Below are 27,735 nucleotides of genomic sequence, written 5' to 3'. Positions count from 1 at the left end.
TTGTTGCTGACGGAGCTCCTCACTGTACTTCCACCCTCTCTACCATCTTGTTTGTTCTCTAGAAACACTATCTTTAAGCTTCTCAATCAAATTCATTTCAAAGCAACCATGGGCCTGGGATGCCCAGCTCTGTATAATTTAATATTTGAATTTTTGGAAACTCGTTTCTAATCAGTCAGGAAACAGGCACCGAGAGCAGACTGCCTTTCCATTCCTTCCTTAGCCCTGGAAAGGGTAAGCCAGTTCTAAATGTACAGTTTTTATTCTTCTGTGTGAGGGTATGCTGACAAAAAGGCTAGGCATCTTTACGTTGCCAGCTATACCAATGAAAACTCTGTCATAAGTGCACAGTCACAATTTATTCTGCTTTAGCAGTTGGCAAAGGTAACTCATAAATTAAAAAAAAAAAAAAAGGAAGGAAGATTGGGTGCGAATGAATAAAATCAAGTATTAATAATGCCTCCTGAGGGAAAAGGTATCCCTCTGTGGGGAGACAGCGAGTCTGGCATGGGATGACAGGGTTTCAGGAGAGCTTTGGGAGGTGCAGGCTGCTACTGCTAGTAGAAGGGAGAGTGACTGCTAACAGGTATGGGGTTTCTTTTTAGGGCGATGGAAATGTTCCAGAATGGATCATGGTGTGGGCTGCATAGTTCTGTGAATACTTAAACCAATGAAACCGTGCACTTTTCAGGGGAATTGTATGGTATGTGAATGATATATCTCACTAAAGCTGTTGCTGCCAGCAAGGGCAGTAATGACAATCACAAAATAGCTATTAGTAAAGATCTACTACAGACCAGACACAAGTCTCTTTCCATCGCATCGTTGTGCTTTTCAACATTTCTGCCGTATTGTCTCAAGGTGGGACGAGTGATGTGGTAGTTAGTGCTGCAGAGGCTCAGGCTGCAGGTGGACTCCAGCTCACATGGTTTCCTTGCTTCGCATGGCTCCCCTTCCCTAACCTGCTTTCTCTCCTTCGCTTCTCCAGAGAGCCTTCACTCTTAGGGACTTCAATCTGTGCCTCAGGCTCTGTTTCTAGAGAACCCCAGCCAAGGCAATGATGCCACTCTCCTTCTGTTTGGGAAAGTGCTAACAGTTCAAAAGTTAAAGTGCGTGGACTGGATAGTGGCTTGTTGTTGTTGTTGTTAAGTGCCGTCGAGTCGTTTCCGACCCATAGCGACCATGTACATGGTTTCCAAGGCTGAACCCCAAATATGGGCATAATCAACAAAGCACATGAAAACATCTTTCTGGCCTTCTCTGTTTCCAGCTAGGATTCACCTAATGTCAGGAATGATATCCCTAGTTCCACATCCTCTTCTGAATCTGGATTGAATTTCTGGCAGTTCCCTGTCAATGTACTGCTGCAAGCAATTTTGAATTACCTTAAGGAAATTTTTACTTGCATGGAATATTAATGATATTAACTATTCCACACTCTCCTGGGTCACCTCTCTTTGGAATGTGCACAAATAGGGATCTTAACTCATCGGTGGGCCAGGTAGTTATCTTCCAAATTGCTTGGCATAGATGAGTTAGTGCCTCCAGGCTTCGTCATTATGTTGAAATATATCAGTTTGGATTCCATCAATTCCTGGAGCCTTGTGTGTGTGTGTTTTTTTTGTTTTTTTTTTTTTTTGCCAATGCCTTCAGTACAAACTGGAACTTCTTCCTTCAGTACCATAGGTTCTTAATCATATGATACCATTTTTTTGGTACAGTGACTTTGTGTATTCCTTCTACCACATCTTCTTTAGACATTTCCAGAGTCATTTAATATTTTGCCCAGAGAATCCTTTGATAAAGTCAATACTTGAATTTTTTCTTCAGTTCTTTCAGCTAGAGAAATGCTGAGCATGTTCTTCCTTTTTGGTTTTCTGACTCCAGGTCTTTTATAATTCATTCTAATACTTGACTCCTTGTCTCCTCAAGCTGTCCCTTGAGATTTTCTGTTCAGCTCTTCTACTTCCTCATTTCTTTCATTTGCTTTAGCTTCTCTATGCAAGTTTTAGTCTCTTCTCAGCTCCATTTTGTTTTTTTTCTTTCTTTCCGGTCTTCTTAATCACCTTTTGCTTTCTTCTTGTATGATGTTCTTGATGTCATCCCACAACTCTTCTGCACTTAGGTCATTATTGTCTAATGTATCAAATCTGTTCCTGAGATGGTCTGCAAATGCATGTGGGATATATTTAAAGTGATATATTGGCTTTTGTAAGCCTGTTTTAATTTTCTTCAGCTTTAGCCTGCACTTGGATATAAGCAGCTGATGGTCAGTTCCACAGTTTGCCCCTGGCCTTGTTGTGGCTGATGATATGGAGCTTTTCCACCTTCTCTTCGTACAAAAATAGTCAATTTGATTTCTGCGTATTCCATCTAGCAAAGTTCAAGTGTATATTCGCCTTTTATGTTGTTGAAAAAAGGGATCTGCAATGAATCAGTTGGTCTTACAAAGTTCTATCATGCAATCTCTAGCAATTTCTATCACCATTACCATATTTTCCAACTACTGATCCTTCCTGTTTGCAACTTTTGCATTTCAATCACCAGTAATTATCAATGCATCTTGATTGCATGTTTGATCAATTTCAGACTGAAGAAGTTGGATGTTGTTAATTACCTTCTAGTTGGCTCTAACTCATCAGAGACCAACTCAAAGGCACTTAACAGGGTTTCTGACACTTTTTAAATCTGTGCCAGAGGAGAAAACCTCATCTTTTCCCATAGAGTGGATGGTGGACTTAAACCACTGACCTTGTGGTTCTCAGTTCATTATTTATCCTACAGAGCCACTGCGCTCCTGAAGAAGTTGGTAAAAATTCTTCAGTTTTTTGCTCACTGGCTTTAGTGCTTGGTGCAGAAATTGATTAACAGTGGTATTAAACAGTCTTCTTTGTAGGCATATGGATATTATCCTATCACTGAAAGCATTGGATTTCAAGATAGATCCTGAAATATTCTTTTTGACAATGAACGTGACGCCATTCCTCTTCAATCTGTCATTCTCGGTGCAGTAAATTCTGATTGTCAGATTCAAAATGGCCAGTAGAGTCCATTTCAGCTCAGTAATGCCTAAGATATCGATCTTTATGCATCCCATTTTTTATGACTTCCAACTTCCCTAGAATCTGGTGATTAATGGATATTTGCAGCTGTTGCTTCTCATTTTGAGTTGTGCCCCATCAGCAAATGAAGGTTCCCCAAACCATTGGCATCATTATGGTCAACTCTACTTTGAGGAGGCAGCTCTTCCCCAGTCGCATTTTGAGTGTCTTCCAACCTGAGGGGCTCATCTTCTGACACTGTATCTGACAGTGTTCCACTGCTCTTCATAAGGATTTCAGTGGCTAATCATTCAGAAGTGGTCAGTCTCGCCTCCTTCTTAGTCTTAGTCTAGTAGCTCCACCATGGGTGACCCTGCCGCTATTTAAAACACCCGGTGGCATAGCTTCCAGCATCACGGCCACATGCAAGCCACCACAGTCTAACACACTGACCAATGAGTGGTGGCTATTAGCTGCTGTTGTTAAGTGCCATCGAGTAGGTTCTGACTCAAAGTGATCCCGTATAGGGTTTCCAAGGAGCGGCTGGTGAGTTTGAACCATCAACCTTGCAGTTTCAAACAAACCAGTGCCATGCCAGGACTCTGATATCAGTTTCTCCTCCAGCGCCATGCCAGGACTCTGATATCAGCTATAGATCTGCAGAAATGCCCATATAATTCTGTGTGAGTTATATGTGTACGTGGTTGCCCTTGTTAGTTGCTGTCGGGTCAGCTCATGGCGACCTCGTGTGTAGAATATAACTGCTCCACAGACTCTCAATGGTGTGGCCTCTGGGAAGCAGATCTGTCTGGGTGGGTTTGAACCTCCAACCTTTTAGTCAGGCCTGTATTCTGTGTTCAGTTAGGCTGCACTCCTCTTAGCAAACCCTCTTTTCTCCCTCCGAGTGTTGTCAAGTGGAATGCAGTGTCTGAAATGATACAGTGTGCATATATCCTTTTCACAAGAAAAGGGGTTATGTTACATATACAGAGAGACTTGAACCTTGCTTTTATTCACTGAACACTACATTTTTCCATCGTTCCTTGTAAGACATATAGCTCTCTCTCAGAGCCACCCTGTAAAATCTTGAAAACTGAAGTCCAACCCAATCCATCGTACTTCTGGCGAGTTGATTCTGCCTAAAAGGCACCTTAGGGACAGAGCAGAACTGCCCCATCAGGTTTCCTAGGCTGTCACCTTTACAACAAGGGGCTCAACCTGAACAAGGATCAGGAGGATGGTGCAGGACTGGGAGGTGTTTTGTTCTGTTGTGCACACGGTCACTGTCAGGTGCCGAATCAGTGCCACCTGACAGCAACAATCTCTGTGGAAGCACCGCCATATCTGTCTCCCTTCACTCAAGTGGTGGGCTGGAACTGCTGACCTTTCTGTTAGCAGCTGAGTGCTTTAAGCACTGTATCACCAGGGATCCGGAAAAGCAGTATATAAAGTCTAGAATGGAACGCTGGTGTGGGGTCATAGGATAAGCACTTGATCTCAAGGTCGGTTTGTATCATAAAGTCAGTGGTTCAAACTCACTAGCAGCTCCTTGGAAACCCTATACGGGGTCACTCTGAGTTGGAACCAATTCTACTTAACAAAAATAGTCTAGGCTGGTAAACGTGCACATGTATGTGAACAATCGAGGTTGGATGGTTTCAGAGCTTCTTGGCACTCTAGGGACCAGCCAGGTACATGGGAGATACTAGGTTCTTGTTCTCCTGGGAGGAAGGAGCTTGTCTGGGCTGCCAGGAAGTCTGTGCTTAGGAGAGAAACCCATGAGAGACTGTCTTGTCACTGAGCTCCCAAGCCAAGCTGCCCCAACTCAGGCTGACCTGGAGGGTGTGGGGGCGGAGCACCTCCAGAAGTCGAGATCCTCTCTTCTGGGAAGTGGCTGTGCGAGGCCAGAAAGGAGACCTGGTTCCTGGCTCTCCCTCTCTTGTGGGTGCTACACCCAAACATACGGTCACCTCCTGCATTTACTCAGGAGTCTGGGCCATGCAACATGAAACATCTGACTGGTTTTAAGAATTCATAGCTTCACCTTTGAATTTCCTTGTTTCATTTTCTTCTTCTTTTGTTTTGCTTGGATAATATGTGGGATGCTGTTAAGTACTGTTAAGTTGGTTCTGACCCATAGCGACCCTGTACAGGGTTTCCAAGGAGCGGCTGGTGAGCCTGAACCACTGACCTTGCAGTTCAAACAACTTTGCAGTCTAGCACATTAACCCACAGTGCCACACCAGGACTCAATATGTTGGATGGTGTCCACCTGAAATTCATGTATACCTGGAAGTTGTGAATGGGACCTAATTTGGAGCCAGAATCTTAGCAGATGCAATCAGTTTAAGCTGAGGTGTTACTGGATGAGGCAGGCCTTAGGGTAAAGTGCTAGACTGCTAACTACAAGGTTGCTCCTTGGGAGAAAGATGAGGCAGTCTGCTCCCATTAAGGTTTACTGTCTCAGAAACCCTACAAAGGGTCACTAGGAGTGAGAATGGATTTGATGGCAGGGGGGTTTGGTTTGGTTAATTCTAATATGATGAGTGCCCTGCTAAGAGTGGGATTTGGACTCTAAGAAACAGACTGCAGGGGTGAAGCTATGTGAAGATGGAGGCTTAGAGTGGAGTGCACATCTCCAAACAAGGAATGCCCAGGCTCACCCTCCACAGGGAGTTAGGACACCAGGCAGACCCCGCTAGAGCCCACGAGGGAGAATGCTCTGATGACCCCTTGATTTCAGACTTCTGGTCTCCAGAACTGGGAGTGAACAGATGCTGATGTTTGAAGCCACGAGGAACTCAGACAGGTAGAAGAAACCCACGGCCCAGCTGTTGAAATGCGCTTTCCCCAAGGCCAGTTCAAACTCCACAACTTGAAGAGAGTTCACTCCTTTGTTATAAGCGGGTTCTACTGTCCTCCACTGCAGATCCGTGAAAATTACACTTTCCTTGTCTCACCTCCATAATCAGCAGCAAACAAGGTATGTTTCCACTTCTAAGACACCTCCGAAGTGAAATCACAAGGAGCGGGCTGGGCTGACGTGACAATTCCTAAGAGCTGAGTCGAGGCCCAGAGAACAACACGGATGTCTTCTTCTCTTCGTTGGGATGGCAGGTGGCTCTGATGCAAAAGGTGCTGCTGGAAGGAATAAAGGACTGAAGGAGGTTTACTGGTCAGATGTCCCGACACCAGCCTCTGGAGGCGATGGAGTAACATAACAGCTGTGAGTATAACCTAAAGGCTCCAGTCTTCCCAGCCTGTTGGTGGCCACTTGCTCTCAGGCTCCACAGGTAGAAAGTGCTCTGAGGGACTAATTATACCCCACGCCTGGATGTCTGAGCCCAAATCCCAGGAGTCTGATGACCTCGCGGATTAGTTCTGCTTCCCAAATTTGACACTCATTGCCCCTTATTCCTTTTCTCCTTCCTGGAGACCTGGAAATTCAACATCCCTGTGAAATACACAAGAGGAGGTGTGTGCTTTCTTCATCTGAGATGTGTTCCGTGGTCAGGAAAAGAGTGAGGGCCGGGGGGCCGGGTCAGGGGCCATGGGGTACAGGTTTGAATTTTAGTGCTGCCACTTTCAAGCTGTGTGAGCCTGGCTTGTCCCTTAATCGCTCTGGGCCTCAGTTTCCTTGCGCAAAGACAATATGAGAAGGTGGCACTACTGGCAGCCGGGCATCACGTACTTGGTCGGCACTCAGTAATTATACTTTCCTTGCATCCTTCTCTAAGTCACTGATCAGATCTTTATTTTTCCCTTCATTCCCACAAATTACATCTTTCTCTCTATTCATAATTTCCTCTTTATTTTTAAGAGAAGATAGCTGGCTCGTGTATGCAGTGGGGCGCGGGGGCGCGCGTGAAGGTTTCCATCCAGAACGGACAATTTTCTAGATTTCTATTACCCAGTTTCCATGCCTGGCCCTAAACACAGCTGCCAGGACAAGAGGCTCATTAAAAAGATTGTTTTGACTGATGGAATGTTCATGTATCAAATTGGAAATCCGTCCAAAAATACTTGAGGGAATAGACAGAGGTGACAGGCAGCAAGCCACGGGAGGCAAATGTTCTGCGGAGTGTTAGAAATGAGAGTTGCTTTGGAGAAAAATGCTCTCCCACTCGGACCAGGCAAGGTACGGAGCCGCCACTTGAGTGAGGACCCTTGGTCCATCTGCTTGTGTCAGGAACGGGAGAAAGGGGGTTCTGATCACACAGCAAAGGGCACACACTGGATGACTTAAGTCACTGTTGTAGCTTCGGCGACCCCATCTGACAGAACTCGAATCACTGCCCGGCTTAGTTCTCAGCTACTGACCCTCCTGTCCACAGCTGGGGACTGTTATACCCACGTCCCTACCATCACTGCAAACTCAACTCCCACAATTTCACTCACTGCCTGCTCCTCCGGGCTGAACAGGACAGGCTCCTACAGAGCCACCATGTCCCCAGGCCTGTGTCTGTCCAGTTGACTCGCAGCCGCCCGTTCTTCTTCAGCCTGTGCAGCCTTGCATGACTGCTGGTCTCCTGACTCTCTTGCCTTCTGGTCTCGTCCCATCTGGTCCCAGATGAGTCAGGATTACATTCAGTTGCAAGGGGCCATGGGACATTAACATGTAAAGGGTGTACGTGTGTGTTCATTATGTTGTTGTTGTTGTGAAATGCTGTCGAGTCGGTTCCGACCCATAGTAACCCTCAGTAGTGTTTCTGAGGAGCATCTGGTGAGTCTGAACAACCAACCTTGTGGTTCAAACTAACTCTGCAGTCCAGTGCATTAACCCACAGCACCACACCAGGGATCTCATGAAAAGAAAGGAGGTGGCCAGTCCAGGGTTGGCCCAGTCCTCAAGAACTGTGTCATAGGTTGAGTTATAGTCCCCTAAAGTATGTGTCGGAGTCCTGGTGTTTCTCTGTGGGCTAATGCATCAGACTGCAAAGTCATTTGAAATGTAAGGTCGGTGGTTCAAGCTCACCAGCTGCTCCTTGGAAACCCTATACAGGGTCGTTATGGGTCGGAATCGACTCAACAGCACTCAACAATGACACAACAACAAACTGCAAGAAAATGAATGTGTTTGTTAAAGGCATCTGCTTATGGGATTTCTGTTAGAGCAGCACTAGCTCACTAAACTTCCTTCTGACTTCCTGTTTTCCCTTCCTCAACATTGCAAGAAGGCCACTGGAAGAAGTGGGCAGGTTCAACAACAAGTTCTCCGGGCAGTCTCGCTTGGTAAATTCCAGGACTGGGGATTATGGTCACTAGAGTGTTTCCAGCTGGTCACGCTGGCACCCTGAACAAACCAGGGTCAGATGCTAGGTTACGAAGGAAGGAAGAGGAAACGCGCATCAGACAGATAAAACAAGACAGCTTTCTACACTGCACCACCTGACTACTGTACCACTCCTTCACTGACTCCCCATCCTCCACGTGAAGAAACCCCATCTCCCAGGCATGGCACCCAGTCCATCCGGACCCAGCCACACCCAAGCCCTACTCTCCTCATCACTATGGCACCATCAGTGCCAGATGCTCTGGGGGTCTGGCCTTTGCCCATGCTGGACCCTCTGCCTGGAGCCCCCTCCCCTTCCCACACCTGCCTCACAAACGGGCTTATTCATCACTCAAGACCGAGCCCACGCCTGCCCTCCTCTGGCTGAGTGAACAGAGGTGTTGCTCCCTGCATGCTCCTCTACTCATGGCCTGTGAGTTCCCTGAGGGCAGAGACAAAGTCTGCATCATAACAGCCATGCCCAGATGGACCACAGGCAGCTGGTGCTCTACACATGATTGTTGGTAGATGGATGGATAGATGGACTGATTATATGAAACTTACGCAATTCACAGCTACATTTTAGCGACCCTACGTATGGTTTCTGAGGGGCAAACAGCCTCATCTTTCTCCCATGGAGCAACTCATGGGTTTGAACCACCAACCTTGTAGTTAGCAGGCCAACACTTGCTCCACACAGCGCCACCACGGGCAGGTCGGCTCCAGCCTGTAGGGTCAGTATGAGTCACAAGTGACTTGATGGCAGTGAGTTTGGGTTTGGTGTGAGCAGCCATGATTGACTGTTGTCTTGTACATATTTTCTACTGACAGGGACAGCCATGCTAAGGATGAGAATGACAGTAATGGCGTTGCCATCTCAGAGCGCTCACCAGCAGCCCTGGCTTATGTCCTCGTGTCCTCACAAGAACATGAGCTACGACTGCCCCACCGGGCAGCTACGACTGTCCCCACCTCTGGCACCCGAGTTGGCCTGTCAGCAGGGCAGGGTGTACACTGGCACTGCTCACAGGTGACTGTGAAGATGGCGGTGACGGCGGCAGCAGCCATGACACTCATGTGAGAAGAAAACAACAAAACCCACCACATGGAGTGGGGTCTGGCTCCTGGTGATCCTACAGCACAGAGCACAACTGTCCCAGGGGGTTCCCAATGCTGTCACCTTTATGGAAGCAGACTGCCACATGTTTCTTCCTCGGCGCAGCCAGTGGATTCGAGCTACCAACCCTGGGGAAAATTCCAGGCTTAACACACTGCACCAGCGGTGCTCCTGATGTAATGATAAAGCAGAATATTAACCAGGTTGGCAAGAAGCGAGTTAATCTCTTGCATTTTTCAGGAACCAAGGGACTGGGTACTGTTGGTGGCATCAAAGCAGAAGTGAGGCTGGGGTACACCCCAGTCCCTAATGAAGGCCCAAGTGCCGAGCATGGAGCCCCGCCAGGAGGTTCATTAGCCCCGACAGTAGGGGGACTCATTCCTGAACATTGACCCAGTGGTGCATGGACACTGGGGGGGTGGGGGGTGGGCTACAGATCCTAAACTGGACTCAGAAGTCAGGGGGCCTCTGTAACAAAGCCGTCTCCTGGCCTGTGCTGTGGACATGGTGACTGCCCCAGGACGTCTGCACACAGGAGCTGTCCCTGAATGGGCAGGACTCCTTTACCTCCAAATTCATCATCCAAATGCTAAAGTGTAGCTCAAATTAAAAAACAGACATGAAATTAACCCCAGTTCTAACTTATTTTATATAGAAAGATGCCAAATTGATGCTTCTATAGGAAATCGGCAGGAAACGATGCTTCCTTCTTTTCCTCTTTTTGGGGGGTGGTGGTGGATATGTGCCGTGGAGTCGGTTCCAACTCACAGTGACCCTGTACAGGGTTTCTGAGGCTGTAAATCTTTACGGGAGCAGAAAGCCTCATGTTTCTCCCGTGGAACAGCTGGTAGTTTCTAACTGCTGACCTTGCGGTTCACAGCCAGATTCGTAACTACTACACCAGGAGGGAGGTGTAAACGGTGTCTCTAAACAAAGGCCTGGTCTCCTCGTGGAAAAGTCAGCCGTTGACAACCCTGTTGTGCACAGTTCTCCTCTGACACAGAGGGGATTTGTGTTAGTGGTAAAGTGAAACCAGGTCTAGCCAAGACGTGAGATTCTTAACTAGTAAGGAATCAAGCACCACCAGCTATGCTGGTGAAACTGGAATTCTATAAAGAAATCTCACCGTCAATCCCAAAATGACACTAACTGCTATTTTTAAGAAGTGACTGAGAAAAATTAGACAGACTATTTGACGTCCTAAACTTAAGCAGACATTGCTGTTTCCCATCACATGGCAGGCCACGTTGCAAAGTGAACTCTCCACAAAAAGGTTCAGTTTTCAGCTTCAAGGATCTATGACATCATGAAGGAGGCTTTATCTGTAAGAGGCTCCTCCCTGTGGAGGCCGCCCGTGCCCAGTTCAGGGCTGGCGCCATTTGTTGAATGAATAAATGTTGACTTAACTTCAGGTTTTAGCCGTACACATTTACACATGCCAGATTCTCAATTTATAAATATTTATCATCGGGACTTAATTTTAACTTTAATTAGCCCAACTGTGAAGGATACCTCCAACGTGAGAAATGTTACCCCTTCTCCCACAGCAGACGTAGCTCCAGCACTGAGTTTCTTACTTCAGTGTGTAGGGAAGGAAACACAGCTATCGACCGACAAACAGCAAGATGTGCTGTAGGCAACCAATGGAAGCAGGAAACAGACCAGACCTGGAACAGGTTAAGTGCTGTCGAATTGGTTCCGACCCATAGCGACCCTGTACAGGGTTTCCGAGGCTGTAAATCTTTATGGGAGCAGAAAGCCTCATCTTTCTCCCGTGGTGCGGCTGGTAGTTTCGAACTGCTGACCTTGTGGTTTGCAGCCCGATTCGTAACCACTACGCTACCAGAGCTCCTAACCAGGGTAAAATTTCATATCCCCTCAAACTCTGGATGCTAAGGATGCTTAAAAAGGACCTTGTGATTTTTTGAGTCCACACTTAAATACTGGCTGCAACGAGAGCCGCTGGGATAGATGTTCACCATGCATTTCAAACAGGAAGATGGCCACTCTTCTGTGGACACACGTGCTAGACTGAGAAAAGCCTGACTGTAAAATTGGCTTTCAAAGTTACAGGTACTAATGTATTAATTGTTGAGGTCCATGCTGTACAAAAACAAACCAGCATCACCAGTGGTACTGTGCTCCTTGAAAACAAAAAAAATCAAATCATCTCTAGGAGAGCAAATGGTTCACATTCACCCTAAAGCAAAGATGAAGAAGCTGCAGGGAAGCTAGATTAATTCAAACAGAATAAACAGAAGAGAAGTAAAGAAAATGTTGACAGAAAATGGAAAATGTGGCCAACGTGGTTTAACAGTATGTATTGCTGTTGTTAAGTGCTGTCGAGTCAGTATGGGCTCATAGCAACCTTGTATAGGGTTTCCCAGAAACAGCTGGTGAGTTTGAAGAGCCAACCTTGTGGCTCTCAGTCTAGTGCTTACCCTACAGAAACTGTTAAACAGGAACCTAATGTGCAGTGGCTCTGTCGGATAAACAGCAGACTGCTAACCACAAGGTCAGCAGTTGGAGCCCACCAGTTGCTTCGCAGGAGAAAGACGAGGTTTGCTGTTTCTTTGTTTTAAAGACAAAGATTTACAGTCTCGGAAACCCTACACAAGGTCACTTTGAGTCAGAACTGGCTAGAAGTCACTTAACAACAACACAATTTGCTGTGTAAACGTTCGCTAAAAACACGATAAAATATTATAAAAAATAAAGTAAATGGAGAGTCAAATTATACCACTATCTAGTTCTTCCCAGCCTTTTAAGCGAATGTGACCTTTCATAAACTAGAAGTCCTACTGGCTCCTTATCCTAAAGCTCCCAGACTTGGGGAGGCACAGTCTGGCTTCCTACTTATCCCAGGCTTTTTGTCCCGCTTCACTTCCTGTAGTTTATCTTATGAGGCTTTGACAATTCCCTCTTTTTTTAACTACAGTGTTATCTTATCCAACTGCAGAGCTGTCCCCAAAGTGGGCATGCCTCTTCTTGTCTCAAAATTCTCAGGTGCGCCCCCTGGAAGAAGATCAGGAGCCCTCTCCCGCCAGCCCCCAGGTGTGAAACACATAGCTCCAGGTACTGGATGGAGACAGAGGCTGATCCACCCCAGCCTGCCTGCCGTGGATGCCCAACAGCATCATGTCGACGCAGACGAGGCGCTCGGTGGGTTTAGCTACGTGGCACCTTACCGGAGCTTCACACTGACCCTGTAGGGTTGGGGTAAAACTCTGACTCAGAGTGACCCTCTAGGACAGAGAAGAACTACCCCATAGGGTCTCCAAGGCTGTCATCTTTACAGAAACAGGCTGCTGCAGCTTTCACCTAAGAAGCAACTGGTAGGTTCGAATCTCAACCTTTTGGTTAGGGGTTGAGCGTTTTAACCACTGCACCACCAGGACCCCTATGAGATTGGGATGAGTACCCCTGTTTTACAGGTGAGAAAACAAAGACACAAAGACATTCAGTAGCCTACCTGAAATCACTCGGCTAGGGACAAGCCCAAGAGGATTTAAATGCAGGTTGGTCCAGAGCTGAAGCGTTTGTTTAACTGCAATGTTCTACTGCCAGACCCATCCTGACTCAACGCTGGTCACCCCATACATTGCCCACCTACTTCCTGTCCATACACTGATGGACTTAGTATATGCTTCATACATCCAAGCAACTATGAGTTCTGGAGGTAGAGATGGTGCAGTGGTTCAGAACGGATGCCTTCTGTGCAGGAGACCTGGGCTCCACTTGTGGCCAGCGCACCTCACGTGCTGCTACCCCCGTCTGTCACTGATGACTCCCGTTGCTAAATAGGTTTCGGCGGAGCTTTCCGACTTAAGAGGGACTAGAAAGTCCTGGAAATCTCCAAGAAATCGCCAGTGACAACCCTTGGATCACAGTGGTCCCATGTGCAACCAACTGGTAGATGTGGTGCAGGACTGGACAGTGTTGTATTCCATTCCCCTGTGTGCAGTGCAGCACGGATCAGGGCAGGAGGGGTGTGACTCCATCAACAGTACCGATTTCACGTGCACCCAGACCCGCCCTCCACTAGGAACTGGAAGAGGCGTTCTCTGAACTGGCCTCTCAGAGATGCAGTGTTTCCACAGTGTGCTTCCCAGAAGTACCCTGGAGTGAGACACATATGTAACGGGGACAAGACTGCAGGGGGGATCTGGAGTCTCACACTTTAATGGAACATTTCTCTCAGCCACCAGCTGTTTTTATAAATAAAGCTTTATTGGAACAGAGTACTGTCTGTGGCTGCTTTTGTGCTGCAATGACACAGTTAAAACCATCGAGCCAACAAAGACAAAAATATTTCCTATCTGGCCCTCAACAAAGTAAGTCTGCTGACCCCTGCCTGCTCTAAGCCATGGACTTCCCCTCCCTAGTAGGGACCACCTATGAGCTGCTGATGAGCAGATGTGAATTGAGCTTAACCTGATTCCATTTAAATTCCAGTTACTTATTGACGGGGCATTACGTGCCAGTCTTGACTAAGGGCTTACAGAAGTGCATAAAGCCGTGATCCTATTTCCTGGAGTCTTAGTTTGGGATTGCTCGATAATGCCCTGGACCACAAGGTGGATTTCGATCACAAGTTGGTGGTTCAAACCCACCAGTCACTTCTTGGAAACCCTATGCAGGGTCACACTCTGACTGAGAACCAACGTGATGGCACACAACACCAACAGCAGCGGTATCTAACAGAGGAACCAGTGTGTAAACAAGGAGCCTGTGAAGAGTGAACACTGGACCCCTGACCTTTGGTTCTTGAAAATTTTGAAGTTCTCAAACCATAGTCATGGGCTACGACCCTGTTCTTTCTCTAGTCTCTCTCTCTCTCGCTTGCTTATTTTTTGTTTAGGTGAAACTCTAATTGTGTGAAATTACTCATTAACTTTTTCAGGAAAGATCAACTTGCTGGAATTTTTCATAATTGCCAAATGTGCTTCTGGGCTCCCGGATACGCAGTGCTAATCCCCACAAGGACAACAGCAATGAGCAGGTGTGAAGACGCCAGAGCAACACGGTGGGTTACACAGCTAGATTTTTAAGACGGAGCTTTTTAACTGGATTCCCTAGTAACTGCATCACACATTAGCCTTTTGCTGGGGAAAAAGGCATGAGGGACGGAGACAATATCCAGTTCAACCAAGATTTCGTTAGCTACGACCTGCCTTTGCAACTCCAACTAGGTATCGGGGGAATCACCTTCTGCTTCGCACAGACACGATGATGCTGATGACCCCCTGCACATGAAGGGAGTTGTGCATCTGTCCTGCCCCAGCAACTGCTGATTTGCTCCGACTAGAGACGGTATTTTTATGTTGTACAAAGAAGATTTCTAATGAGCTTCAGAAGCAGACATGGGATGTGCCCGTTTCTAGGGAAACCTGAGTTTTGGAAAGCTTGCGGGTTTCAATTCGGAGCTCGCATCCCTGCACACAAGGTGGCCCATTGTGTAGCGACAGTCTCCTCCTCGTCCCATTTTAAAAAATTAACGCAACCGTGTGAGCTGATTGTTGATGTTCGTTATTAAATCATTTATTCATCCCACACAATGATTCAGAATTATTCATTTAGTGTGCTGGAAGGATGTGGGGTTTTACCTGCAACTGTGGTTTGGGGAGGGATTGGTTCCTTACAAGGGTATTTTATAACAACACAATTATCATAATTAAAAGCTACCCTGATATTCTGATGGGCTTTTGACATATCTCTGAGTACTGGCTTTTCAGCATAGGAGACAGACGAGTAGTGCTGAGGTACAGCAGGGAAGCCGGAGGGCATATTAAATACCACCTTTCATTGGCAACCCCGATCCTGTCGTGGTCTGTATGTTCATCATGCTTACAGACCATCACTTGAACTTCTGGCTTTCTGAAAGGAGCTCAAAAGATGTGGCTGGGACCTGTACGGTTTTCTGCATTCCTGGTCTCAGAGACTGATGCCCCCACAGAGCCCACCTGTCCTGGCCTCCCACACCACAAGGGCTGCTTGGCCGTAGCTACATCTGCTGACGCTGCCCAAGGCTTGCTCTGTGTCTGAAAGGCTGTTCACCTAAGGGCCAGGTGGGATGAGCACCCATCATGTTGGGTGTCCTTAAGTCAGCGCCTTTAGCTGCTGATTCCAAGACTGGTGGCCAGGAGGAGGATGCCTCCTCCTTCACCAACAGGTGGCGCTCTGAGGGTGTGAGGCTGGAAGGCCGGCATCTGGATCAGAGCAGAGGGTCCCAGAGACCAGCGGGCTACAGAAACTGGGCCTGGGAGTGCCGGCGCCGGGAACTGGAGGGCTGGCGTGTCACATGCCTGGCATGATGTGGGTGCTCCACAAGTTGTGTGAGCTGTCACTGTCAGCTATGAGGGGAGGCCCGAGACACAGACACTGACCCATTCCTTCCTTCTACAAATACTGGCTAAGCTCGCGCCAGCAGCTAACCCTGAGCCAGGCCTCCCCACCACAGAGATGAACGGAACACCGTCCCTGCGTTCAAAGGACTACCATTCTCCAGGGGGAGTCACACAAGGTACACTTAATGACCCGTGTGACAAGTGCTGGGATCTAGCAGAGCTGAGGAACAGCCTGGGGCCAGGTGGGGCACCTCTACACTTGGAAGGGGTCAAGGCTGAGCAGGCATTGGCCAGGTGAAAGAGAAGAGGCCACAGTGGGCAGCAGAGGTTGGGAGGGGTGCCAGATGCCATGGTCAGGAGCTCAGAGGTCGAGATGGTGGCCCTCACAGGGGCTTCAGGTCCTGCAGCATCAAGTGCCTCAGGCCGCCAGACAGACAATGATGGAATGGGGGCAACAGATGACAAAGGAAGTCCGGGTCGGAAGTGCTGCTAAGACCCTAACGAAGGGCACAGACTGGAGCAACATGGGCAGCCCCAACTCACAGCGAGGAGTCTTGGTGTGGCGCTGTGGGCTAACGTGTCAGACTGCAAAGTCGTTTGAACTGCAAGGTCGGTGGTTCAAGCTCATCAGCTGCTCCTTGGATACCCTGTACAGGGTCGTTATGGGTTGGAATCACCTCAACGGCACTTAACAACAACAACAACTCACAGTAACCCCATAACAATGGCAGGATACTTGGCCCAGTTCTGCACCAGCAGATCACTGGAACTTTCTTCCTGGTCCATCTTAGTCCCCAGAACCCTGGTCAGCATCCTAGCAACACACACAAGTCTCCACATACAGCCAGACAGGGGTGGAGGCTGTGCATGGGCTGCCCTGACCGGGAGCCACACCCATGCCTCCCTCATTCTTGTTAAGGGCTGTCAAGTCGGTTAGGACTCAGTGAGTGGCTGGTGGGCTTGAACCATCAACCATGCAGTTTGCAGTCTGGTGCTTATCCTACAGCGCCACATTACACAGAATTCTACTGTTGGACCATCACTGCTCCCCACTGTAGAGTTACCCACTGGGGGTCTTAAAAAGTTTTCAAGCAGACATCTAAAATGCAACTGCTGGTCTCTTGCCATCCAGAATAAAGAAGAGTGAAGAAAAGTCAAAGACTCAAGGTAACAATGAGTTCAAAGGACGAATGGCCCTTGTGAACCATAGCCACCACCAGCCTGAGACCAGAAAAACTAGATGGTGCCCGGCCACCACCAGCCTGAGACCAGAAAAACTAGATGGTGCCCAGCCACCACCAGCCTGAGACCAGAAAAACTAGATGGTGCCCGGCCACCACCAGCCTGAGACCAGAGAACTAGCTCGTGCTCAGCTCCCACTACCAACTGCTCTGTTCAGGGTAACAGTAGAATATTCTGGACAGAGAGGGAGATAAAACATCTAGAACAATTTTCAAAATCATAAAAAAGACCAGAATTACTGGCATGTTAGACTATAAACTTCACGCCTGGAAATTAACTCACCTCCAGGGATCAACTTTCAACCAAACAACTGCCAGGCCTACAAAGTGAGTAAGAACACCCGGAGGAGTATGCTCCTCAGTACAATCAACCACACCAGTCCAAAAGGGCAGCGTTTGCCCAAAAGCACAACTCCGAAGGCAGGTGGGACAGGGGAGAAGGTGGAATGGAAATGGAGACCCCAGGAAGGAAGTGGGAAGAGTGCGGCTAGGTTGGGGGAAGATCACAACTAAGGCTGCAAAACAAAACGTGTATGAATTGTTGAACGGGGAACTGATGGCTTTGTACATTTTCATCTAAACCACAGGAAAAAGTTCAAAAAATTTAAAAAGGTAGAATTAAAGAGATATGGGGGAGCTTTCTCAGGGCTCCGAGCTTGTTGCCATGACTCTGACTGCTCTCCTCAGCCTCACGCCCACCAGGAACCTTCTGATTGTAGCCTGGCTTCCCCTGTGGCTCTCCACTAAGCCGTGATGGAGGTAGCCTCTGTGAGCAGTGACCATCTGAGACCCCTCGGAGACACAAACAGCCTCTGCGTCCTGAGCCCACTGGGCTGTGGGCCTGGCAGTGCACCCCGAAGAATGCCATGCTCTGGGACTCTGGGTGTTGGTGAGGAGGCCCTGTTGGAGCTCTGGGTCTTCTCTCTAAATGACTACATACCCTTAGGCCTCCAGGTCTGGGGAGGTTTCTGGGAGGCATTTGCTCTGTCTTGAGATGGGGAGTCCTTGGGGATGAAAAGTGTTACTATGCTCGGCTGTTAACCAAAAGGTTGGAGTTCACTTGATGGTGCCTCAGAAGAAGGGAATGGCAATCTACTTCTGAAAAATCATCCATTCAAAGCCCTGTGAAACAACATCTACTTTGACATAACTGGTGTGACCATGGGTCGGAGTCAGTTTGATGTTCTGTTTTTTTTTACAATGGGAAACAGAACCAGGTGCCATACAGAACGTTCCGGAGCATGGAGATTGGTCATGAGGTTGGCATGCGCATCACTTAGCTCTGGATAGGTAAGGAATTGTCCTGGGGGCATCCACTGCTCTCTTGGGCATTCTTCGGTTCATGTTAGTCTCTGTGGTGTGCAGCAGTCTTCCTGACGTTTCATTTCCTTAGCATCGAAGGACTTCCCGCACCTACTCAAGCATGGCGTAAAATTTCAAAGTTCTTAATAGATGCCTCCGGCTTCATCTCCATGAACAGTTGGAAAATGTCTCCAATTAGGCAAGCTTTCTGAAAACGTCTCTAAGTACAGAAAGCCCAATGTGCTTTCGCATGCTAACGCGTTTAATGTACCAAGACAAAAAGGAAAATCCTTGATTTTTTTTTTTAAATGAATGCTTGCTCCTGGGGTCAGCACTCATCTCTCCCCCGACCTCACGCCCATGCCATAACAAAAATGTGAGTGTCATTAAGTTTGAGAAAAGGATGAAGTGCCCTTAGGGGAGATCTGAAAGGAGGAATCAGGACCAGGACACCATGGTCAACACCGGGTTCCTGCAGGGGTGGCCGGAGGAGACATGGGGCTGTGGGTTGGTGCCTCAGCTGACATGGTGTAAAGACCACAGAGGGCCATTCTAGGTGTGTGTGTGTGAGTGTGTCAGAGGATTCACTAAAGCTCTGCAGCAGGGGAGATGGGCCTGAAGGCATCTCTCCCTCCCAGTAAAAACCACTTCCCAGGGTTTCCTGGGTCACAGCTCACTGCTGCACTTGGGGGTGGGGGGCTTGGCTCTTACAGACCACCTAACCTTGAGCAACTTCTTGCTTTCTGGAGAAATGAGAAAAGACCCCCGACCCACCCACCCATATCGCCCCATCTCCAGAGGCACAGGCATCCAACTCAGACCTCCCCTCCACGCCCCCACTCTCATCCAGTCCTCACACCCATCCTATGAGAGCTACTATTGCTGTTCCCATTTCACAGATGTGAGCACTGAGGCTCAGAAAGATTAGGTAGCTTCCCAAGGCCGTACAGCCAGTGAGTGGCAAAGCCAGGATTAGAGCCCCACCGCCACCACCCACTGCCATTGAGTTGATTCTAACTCACAGTGACACGATAGAGGAGGTAGGACTGCCCAAAGCCCTGTCCTCTCTCTCCTCCTCTCTCTGCCAAGCTGCAGAGGGAGGGTGGGAGAAAAATCTAGAAGCCCTCTCTCTAGGGTCCATTTCACCAACACACCTGTGATCCCGGGGCCTCTTACCTGCTTTGATGAACTTGTCCGCCATCTCCTGACGGACTGACGTGGTGAGGTTGAAGTAGTCATCATCTTCGTCGATGCGCTGGAGGAACAGCGGAATGTGCTGGAAGACAATGGCGTGCTGGCAGGCGCGCTTCCCCGCGGTGCTCAGCTGCTCCTCCAGCCAGAGGTCCTGGGCCTGCTTCAAGGCAGGGCACCGGGAGGCATCATACAGGAACTGGGAGTTGAGGACTAGGAACAAGACGCCCCCAACCCAGAAGCTGAAATAGTCGTCTCCCCACGTCTGGCAGAACTCCGAGACAGACTCAGCTGTGGGGACGTTGCCAATGTCGTGGTTGCCGCTGACAAAGACCAGTGGGATCTCACTGTGCACACCCTTGAGCACTCGCTGCAGGTCCGCTGTCTGCTCCTTCCTCCAGGGCATTCCTGGAAGAGCAAGGTCAGGTTTTCAGACCAGCTGAACAGTTACTTGTGCATTGACTAACACAAGGTTACTAACGTTGACTTAAGAATCCACATGGAAACTATAAAATGTAATATGAGATACAAGCAAAGCAACCAGTGAGCTGGGAGCAGCTGTCAGTTCCTAGAGGTAAACTTTCGACCCTGGAATCTAGTGTCGGGCGACAGCAGGCGTGGACCCTAACACTCAGCACTTACCGCAGGCTGCCGCCAAGTTGCTATTCTCTCACGGTGTGTCAGAGTGAAACGGAGCACATAGGGTCTCCAACATTCAACTACTGTTATTGTTTTGTGTTGCTGAGTCAGTTTCAACCCACAGCAACTCTAGACAGGGCTTCCGAGGGCAGCTGGTGACTTTGAACTGCCAACCTCATGGCCACCAGTCCAGTGCTTATCCAAAAACTCCACACCAGGTTATGCTGCGTCAAGTTGCTTCAGAATAACAGTGACCCTGTGACGGGTTTCTGAGGCTGTAAATCTTTGGGGGAGTAGAAAGCCTCCGCTTTGTCCCACAGGTCGGCTGGTGGATTCAAACTGCTGACTTTGCGGTTAGCAGCCCAATGCGTAACCTACTAAATCGCCACGGCGCTTCATTCAATTATTGCAAACTGACAAGTCAGTTTCGACTCAGTCACCATGTATAGGGTTTTGAGGCTGAAAATCTTTATGGGAGTAGAAAGCCTCATCTTTCTCCCTCAGAGCCAACTGCTGACCTTACCATTAGCAGCCCAACACATAACCCGCCACACTGCCAGAGCTCTACCTTCAGCTACTGTTGTTTTAAGTGCGGACTCAGAGCGATCCTGGACAGGGTTTCTGAGGAGCGGCTGGTGAGTCTGAACTGCCGACCCGGTGGTTCAAACCGACTTTGCAGTCCAGTGTGCTATCCCGCAGGGCCACACCAGAACTGTTTCATTTCTATCCTTCACTTAGATGAAAAAATAAATACTAAGTTGTTCCACCTTCTCACCTCATTTCTCAACAAAGCATCCTTCGCATGGAACCAGCTTTAAAATCTAGTCCCCAACTTAAACCTATTTAAACCTTTTCTGGCCAGTTTACGATAAACATCCGTAGACACGTGACCTCGTAGACTGCGTGAGCATCCTCGTGGGACACATTCTTAGAAGCGTTACGGCTAGATGAACTGGCAAGTGCATGGTGCCCAATGCCCCACTAAAGAAAAAGGTGTTTTCAGTTCCCACCAACACTGGGGATGGGAAGGGGAAGGGACATGCTATTCTGCAACACCGGAAATCTGAATGGGGAAGAGAATCTGGACAAAGAGTGAGGATGTGTGTGGACAAGCGAGACCTTCCTCCCTTTGACTGCAAGCTGCCACACTCCTGTCCCATGAGCTTTTATTACAAATGGAGTCTGAAATGGGCAATTCAAAGCGTCCTCTGGTTTTTGAGCCCCATTTACGCTAATTTTCAAAAAGCCCAGGTGAAGTAGTGAGCTAAGGGTTGGGCTATTAACTGAAAGGCTGGCTGTTTGAACCCAGCAGCTGTTCTGAGGGAGAAAGATGAGGCAGTCTGGTTCTGGTAAGGACTTACAGCTTGGATGCGCTTGGGAGCAGTTCTCCTCTGCCCTACAGGGTTGCTCTGAGTTGGAAGCAGTGGGTTTGGTTTGGGGTTTACGCTCCTTTTTTGACACCTGGCTGTCAGTCTGTCTAACTGCAGAGCCTTGCACATTGCTGTGCTGCTGGCAGCTCTGTCACTCATGTGTCAAATGCTATCAGTCACTCAGAGTGGGCAGGTTTCCGGGGAGCTTCCAAAAGACCAGGAAGAAAGTCCTGGTGATTCACTTCTGAAAATTAGTCAATGGAAACCTTGTAAGTCACGCTAATAGTGTAAGCTTTGGGCACATCACTGGGTGGGATGATGGGGGGGGCAATCACTGGAGGAGAACATCATATTTGGTGACGAGAGGGTGGGTCCGTAAGGAGCCCCTCAACCACAGTGATGGACTCAAACATGTGGCATTCCTGAGGATGGAGTGGGCCTGGGCAACATGCTGTGGGTCAACTTCCCCAAGAGTATTCAGTCAGCTAATATTTACTGAGTGTCCACTATGTGTAAGGCACATGTCCAGGTGCTGCAGAGGGAAGCCGTGAACCAACAGATGCACATGGGGAGTCAGAGAACCTGTGAGAAACACAGCAGGGGCCCAGCCATCAGGATGGAAGGTCCACAGGTCAAGAGATGCCACCGGACTCTGGTAGGAACGACGGCAACTCACCCGAAAAACGCTACCATGAGCAGAGGAAGATCAGATCCAGCATGCCACCATGCATTAAAATGTAAGAGAGAACTATGACAGCCGAGATGGAAAACATGCAGCAGAAATAAAGCAGCCGAGACCAAGATGATCCAAACAGACGGAGGTGAGGCAGGGACTGGCAGGGGGAACACGGCAAACAAACTTTCAGGGCAAAGACAGAAACCACTCCAGGCATGGAGGAAGGTACCAAGAGGTCAGCGAAGAAAAGGAAGACTCCCAACGAGATGGACTGGCCCAGTGACAGCAGAAATGGGCTGAGGCTTAACGATTGGGAGGTTGGCCTAGGACCAGGCAGTGTTCATTCTGTGGTGCACAGGGTCGCCAAGAGTCGGAACTGACTCGACGGCACCTAACAACAGTAACCAAGCCATGTGCAACAGAGCAGACCCCTGCCCGACCCTGCATCCTCCTCCTCACAATGTTTCCTGTGTATGAGCCCCCCTTTGTTGAAGCTCTGTGGTCAATTCATCTTTTGAGGGTCCTCCTCTTTTTAACTGACCTCCTAGCCAGCATGATGCTCTTCTCCAGGGACTGGTCCCTTCTAGCAACATGTTCAATGTACATGAGACGAAGCCTCGGCATCCTCTTCTAAAAAGGCTCATATATCTGAGGGAGCTTCAAAAGGTTTGTGCAGAAGTTCCATGAAATTTTCACTCACATCCCCCATGAATTTTTGAACCCCCTTGTATTCTTATATTGTGGATAAAACTTCTCCAGAGACAGAGAGAATTGGGAACTGTGTTTCATCCTGGGAAACTGGGGTGGAGAGGGGAGAGAGGATTTGTTGTTGTCATCATTAAGTGCCATGGAACCAGTTCTGCATCACAGAGGCCCTGTACAGGGGTTCTGAGGCTGTAAATATTATTTTTCTTGCCTAGCTCACTCCCTTCTTTCCCCCATGCTTGTGAGTTATTTCATAATTAAAACAAAACAGCAAGCAAAAAGAACTGGAGTTATTTTTAGCCTCAGGGACCCTACCATCCAAGAAGATTCAGAAGAGTCCAGGTGGCTGGCTGCTTTTCCTGAGCAGTAGGGTTTGTTGGGGACGGTGGAGTCTCAGGGCTGGAGGTCTGTTCACAGCCAGCATCCCTCCCTGCTGGTCCTGATGAGAGACCTGGGCTCTTGGTTCAAAGCAGCCACTGACTAAGAGCATCTGTGTCACCTTACGCAAGCTCTTTAAGATTCCACTGTCCACTGGCTGGTTCTCTTGAGAGAGAGAGAGAGAGAGAGAGAGAGAGAGAGAGAGAGAGAGCAAGCGAACACAAAGCAAGTCCTTTGTGTTCTCAAAGATGACATCCGATCTCAAAGAGGTTCTCTGAACTCAGGTGAATTTACTACCAGTCTCATGACCAGTTTGCGAAAGGACCCCAAAAGTCACCCCTAGTTTTCCCTTCTTTGCCTTCACACTGACCTGGTAGACTGTTGGATACCCAGTAACCAGCAGTCTATGGACCAGTGCTGCTGTGAGGGTGCAGGGTTGGGATTTGAACTCTGGCCTGGCTCAGGGCGCTGCCTCTCCTGACAGTGTCTTGAGGATGCCCCCCACACTCAAGTCCTAGCTCCCAAGGGGACATTTCCCTCAGGCATTATAACACACTGGGGTACACTGCCCCCCAAATGTACTTCCAAGGGCATTCACCAGGGCACTTCCTGTGCAGACAGAGACCAGTAAGGGGAATTTTCTAGTAATTAAGGACCACAAACAGAACCGCTAAAATGAGGCTGAGAGAAGAAACATTTGCTGACAACTTGAAGACGGGGCCTGTCTACAATTGCAAACCAAGAGGTGTGAATGGATGGATCGCTTCCTTCCAAACCTTACAGAGATGCTGCTTTAGGGGAAATAACCTGTGAGGAACCCACAGAGTCCCTTCCTCCATGAGTCTACTCAACCAAAGATGAACTTCTCCAGCCCTTCCTATACTGCTCATCTGGAACCAAGTGGGGTGGGGTCACGGGTGCTGGATCTGGAATCGGGGAGACCTGGCTGGGTCCTTGGTCCTCAGCCCTCCCAAGCTGTGTGGTGGTTTGGGTGAGTGCCTTCTTTCCAGGAGCCCCGGTCTCATTCCGTGAGAAATGGGGATCATGATTCCCACACTTGAGTGATACCAATTAGGATTTCCCGAGGCCGGCACAGAGCACCTCTGCGGAAATGTCAGTTGCCTTCCCTCCGCCCCCACACTCACATGTAATCAATTCTGCCTTATTATCAGTGATCCACAGTGCACATACCACAATAAATCATTTCTGAAGGAATCAGAAAATTCTCCAGGGATATAAATAGTCTCTAGGTAGAAGGGAAGGAGTAGATTCTAGATGACAAAGAGACAAATTGAATGAAAACATTTCTGTTATGTTCAATAAGCTCTCCAATTGTGGGTATTAGATAAAATCTCTTTAGGGTCAGAATATCAATAACACCTTAGCATTAAACAGAATCCTAAAGAATTAGTCATCATATTGTATATCAAATGTTTGAAAAACCAGAACCAAGTAAGACCCCAGCAACCTTGCAAAGAATCCAAGTTCCCAATCATTTTTTATCTATCAAGCAGGGCCCTGGGCTTTATAGTAAAGATATATAGAAAGACAGGACAGGAAGCGAGGCTGGAAAGAAGGGACTGGAATTTGGTGAAGGGAGAAATACTCCAGTCACCCGTCAGTCTGTGCCTATCGTGTAGCTTCTAGTTATGACGTTGGACACGGTGCCACTGGTCATTCAAACGCCAGCAGGCCTGCCCGCCGTCTTAGCTCTCTGGAGCTGCTAGAACAGAAACGCCACAAGGGGGTGCCTTTGTCAGACAGAATGCATTTTCTCACAGTTTAGGCTAGAAGTCTGAATTCAGAGCACCGGCTCTGAGGAAAGGCCCTGGTCTCCTTTCAGCATCTGTCAGCCAGCATTCCTAGGAGAGCTCCATCGGTCTTGACCTCAGTCTTCCCCTGGATCTAGGGGCTTCATAGTGTCATAGGTCACAGCCTTTTCATTGATTGGCTGCTCATAGCAGCTCTTATCACAGAAGCGACTGCATGACATTAGTCTCATCATGTGGGATGGCTACGTCTCAACTGCTAATCCACTGGGAATCTTGGCCCAGTCAGGTTGACACAAACTTTACCTGTCACACCCACCTATGGTGAACAGGTTTCAGCCGAGCTCCCGGACTAAGACAGACAAGGAAGAAAGGCCTGGTAATCTCCTTCTGGAAAAACCAGCCAGTGGAAACCTATGGACCACAACAGCACATGGTCTGATTTGTTTGCTTTGGGCACATCAGGAGAAATTAGTCGCTGGAGGAGGACGTCGTGTGTGATGAAGTAGAGGACCGGTCAGGGTGAGGGAGCCCCACAGTGGGATGGACAGACACAGTAGCTACAGTGATGGGCCTGAGCTGCTGCTGACAGCGAGGTTCATATAGGATCAGGCAATGTGGCCTTCTGTCCTACACGACGTCTCTGTGAGCTCCAGTTAACCAGACAACAGCCATATGCCTACAGGAGGACACAAAGTGACTCAAAAGAGAGGCAGAGAAGGACTGTTCTGGCGAGACCACTGGAGGTGAGGAAAGCCCCTCAGTAAGTGGGTATCGAGGGAACAGGGACCCCAAGCTGGAACTGACAACACTGCGTGGAAAGTTGGAGCAAGGGATTCAAAATATCCTAATAGCATTTCTTAATAAAATTAAGGAATTAAAACCAAGAGGCAAAAGGCATTGTATAGACAACTGTAAAAATATTCTCTGGCTTTCCATTTTAACAAAGTTTTGTGGTTAATGTTAAGTGCCGACGAGTCAGTTCCGACTCATAATGATCCTGTGCATGGTTTCTGAGGCTGTAAGTCTCTATGGGAACATGAAGCCCCATCTTTCTCCTACGGAACAGTTGGTGGGCTGAAACGCTGACCTTGTGGTTCCCAGTCCAGTGCTTATCCTACAGAACCACTGCGCTCCCATTAACATAGTTTGGTGTCATGAAATGTGTAATTTATTTCTCTCAGGAATCACTAACAGCAGAGACTATTTTCTTGATTGTTTTCCTAAATAGCCTTAAAGTACACTGTGTCTGATTAAGTGCTCTCATCAAAGCAGGAAGAGCAGTTAACACGATAAAAGATGTCTATGAAAAGTCTAACATCAAACTCAATGTTTCCTCAGTACTGCTGAGAACAAAACAAAGATGCCTGTCCTCACCGCTTCTCGATGCCGTACTGGACAAGTCTAGCCAGTGCAGTAAGACAAGAAAAATGAACGAAATGCATTCAGATTGGAAAAGGGAGAAATCAAACTATCTATTTTCAGAAGATCTGATTGCATAGGAAATCCCAAGAACTCTTAGACAAACAAACAAAAGCTTCTACAACTAACAGGCACATTCGTAGATAAAATGTTAATATACAAAACCCAACAGGATTTCTGTAACTAGCAGTGGATGACTGGAGGTGTACCTGAATGATTTAAGAACTATTTGGTGGTGCTGCTGTGTGTCATGAGGCAGTTCTGACTCATGGTGACCCATATGGGGTTTCCTGGACTGTAAATCTTGATGGGAACAGAACACCTCATCTTCATCTTGAGGTAGAACTGCTGACCTTGCAGGCAGGCAGTCCAACACAGAGCCAGTTGGGACCCAGAAATGAATGGTAGGAGTCTTTATTACACTGGATAAAGAGAAAAAAACTACAACCAAACCAAACCACTGCCATGGAGTCGGTTCAAACTACCAGTGAAACTGTACGGAGTTTCCAAGGCTGTAAATCTTTACAAGAGCAAACAGCCTCATCCTTCTCCAGTGGGGCGGCTGGTGGGGGTTTTGAACTGCCGATCCTGTGGGGAGCAGTCTAGGGCTTAGCCTACAGATATCTGAGCAACTAGGCAGTTGGTCTTGTCATTTATTAACATGGAAAGACTGAGAGATAAATAATTTGGAAGTAGAAATCAAAAGGTCTTTCTCAATATAAAATTTCATGTATGTTAACCGGAGACTTTGACTTTCTTACTTCAGACATGTCATTAGGAACACCACTCGCTACAAAGGGAAACCATGTTTGGTAAAACAGAGTCAGTGAAAATGAAAAACATCATACATGAGAGGAATAACACAACAGACATGGAGTCCAACATCCTAACCATCCTGAAGAATGACCAGGACCAGAGAATCAGAGGACCAGGACCAGAGAATCAAAGGACCAGGACCAGAGCACCAGAACCAGGCCCAGAGGCCCAGAACCAGGCCCAGAGGCCCAGAAGACTGGGACCACCACCAGGCCGTTTCCATTCTGTGTTCTATGAGGCTGCCTGAGAAAGCCGACTTTGATGGAAGCTAACAACAACAACAATGACAACGACAACATTCCCTCCAACTTGGGATGTTGAAGAAGGAGCTGGCTGTAGCAGTCTGGGGTTCAGAGGAGAGGGGGCTGGGAGTAGTCACATTCTCCACCATCTCAAGCAGGCGCTGAAGGCCCCACCGCAGTGCCCTTGGTGTATCCAGGAGAAGCAGA

General features: G+C 48.2%; 1 protein-coding gene across 2 annotated transcripts in view; it reads right to left on the bottom strand.

Annotated features, from left to right (window-relative positions):
- CPPED1 (calcineurin-like phosphoesterase domain containing 1) overlaps window positions 1–27,735 on the bottom strand; it is a 148,444-nt gene that overhangs the window by 12,311 nt on the left and 108,398 nt on the right. Inside the window, exon 3 of one of the 2 annotated variants that reach the window (XM_006867204.1) lies at window positions 19,497–19,919. The exons of the other annotated variant lie outside the window; for it this stretch is intronic. Within the exon in view, the coding sequence (XP_006867266.1) occupies window positions 19,497–19,919 (423 nt within the window). The remainder of the gene's footprint in view (window positions 1–19,496; window positions 19,920–27,735) is intronic. 2 annotated transcript variants of the gene reach the window in all.

This window comes from Chrysochloris asiatica, unplaced genomic scaffold (assembly GCF_000296735.1).
Source record: "Chrysochloris asiatica unplaced genomic scaffold, ChrAsi1.0 scaffold00102, whole genome shotgun sequence".
NCBI lineage: Eukaryota > Metazoa > Chordata > Mammalia > Afrosoricida > Chrysochloridae > Chrysochloris > Chrysochloris asiatica.
This window is presented reverse-complemented; position numbering and strand designations above follow the sequence as displayed.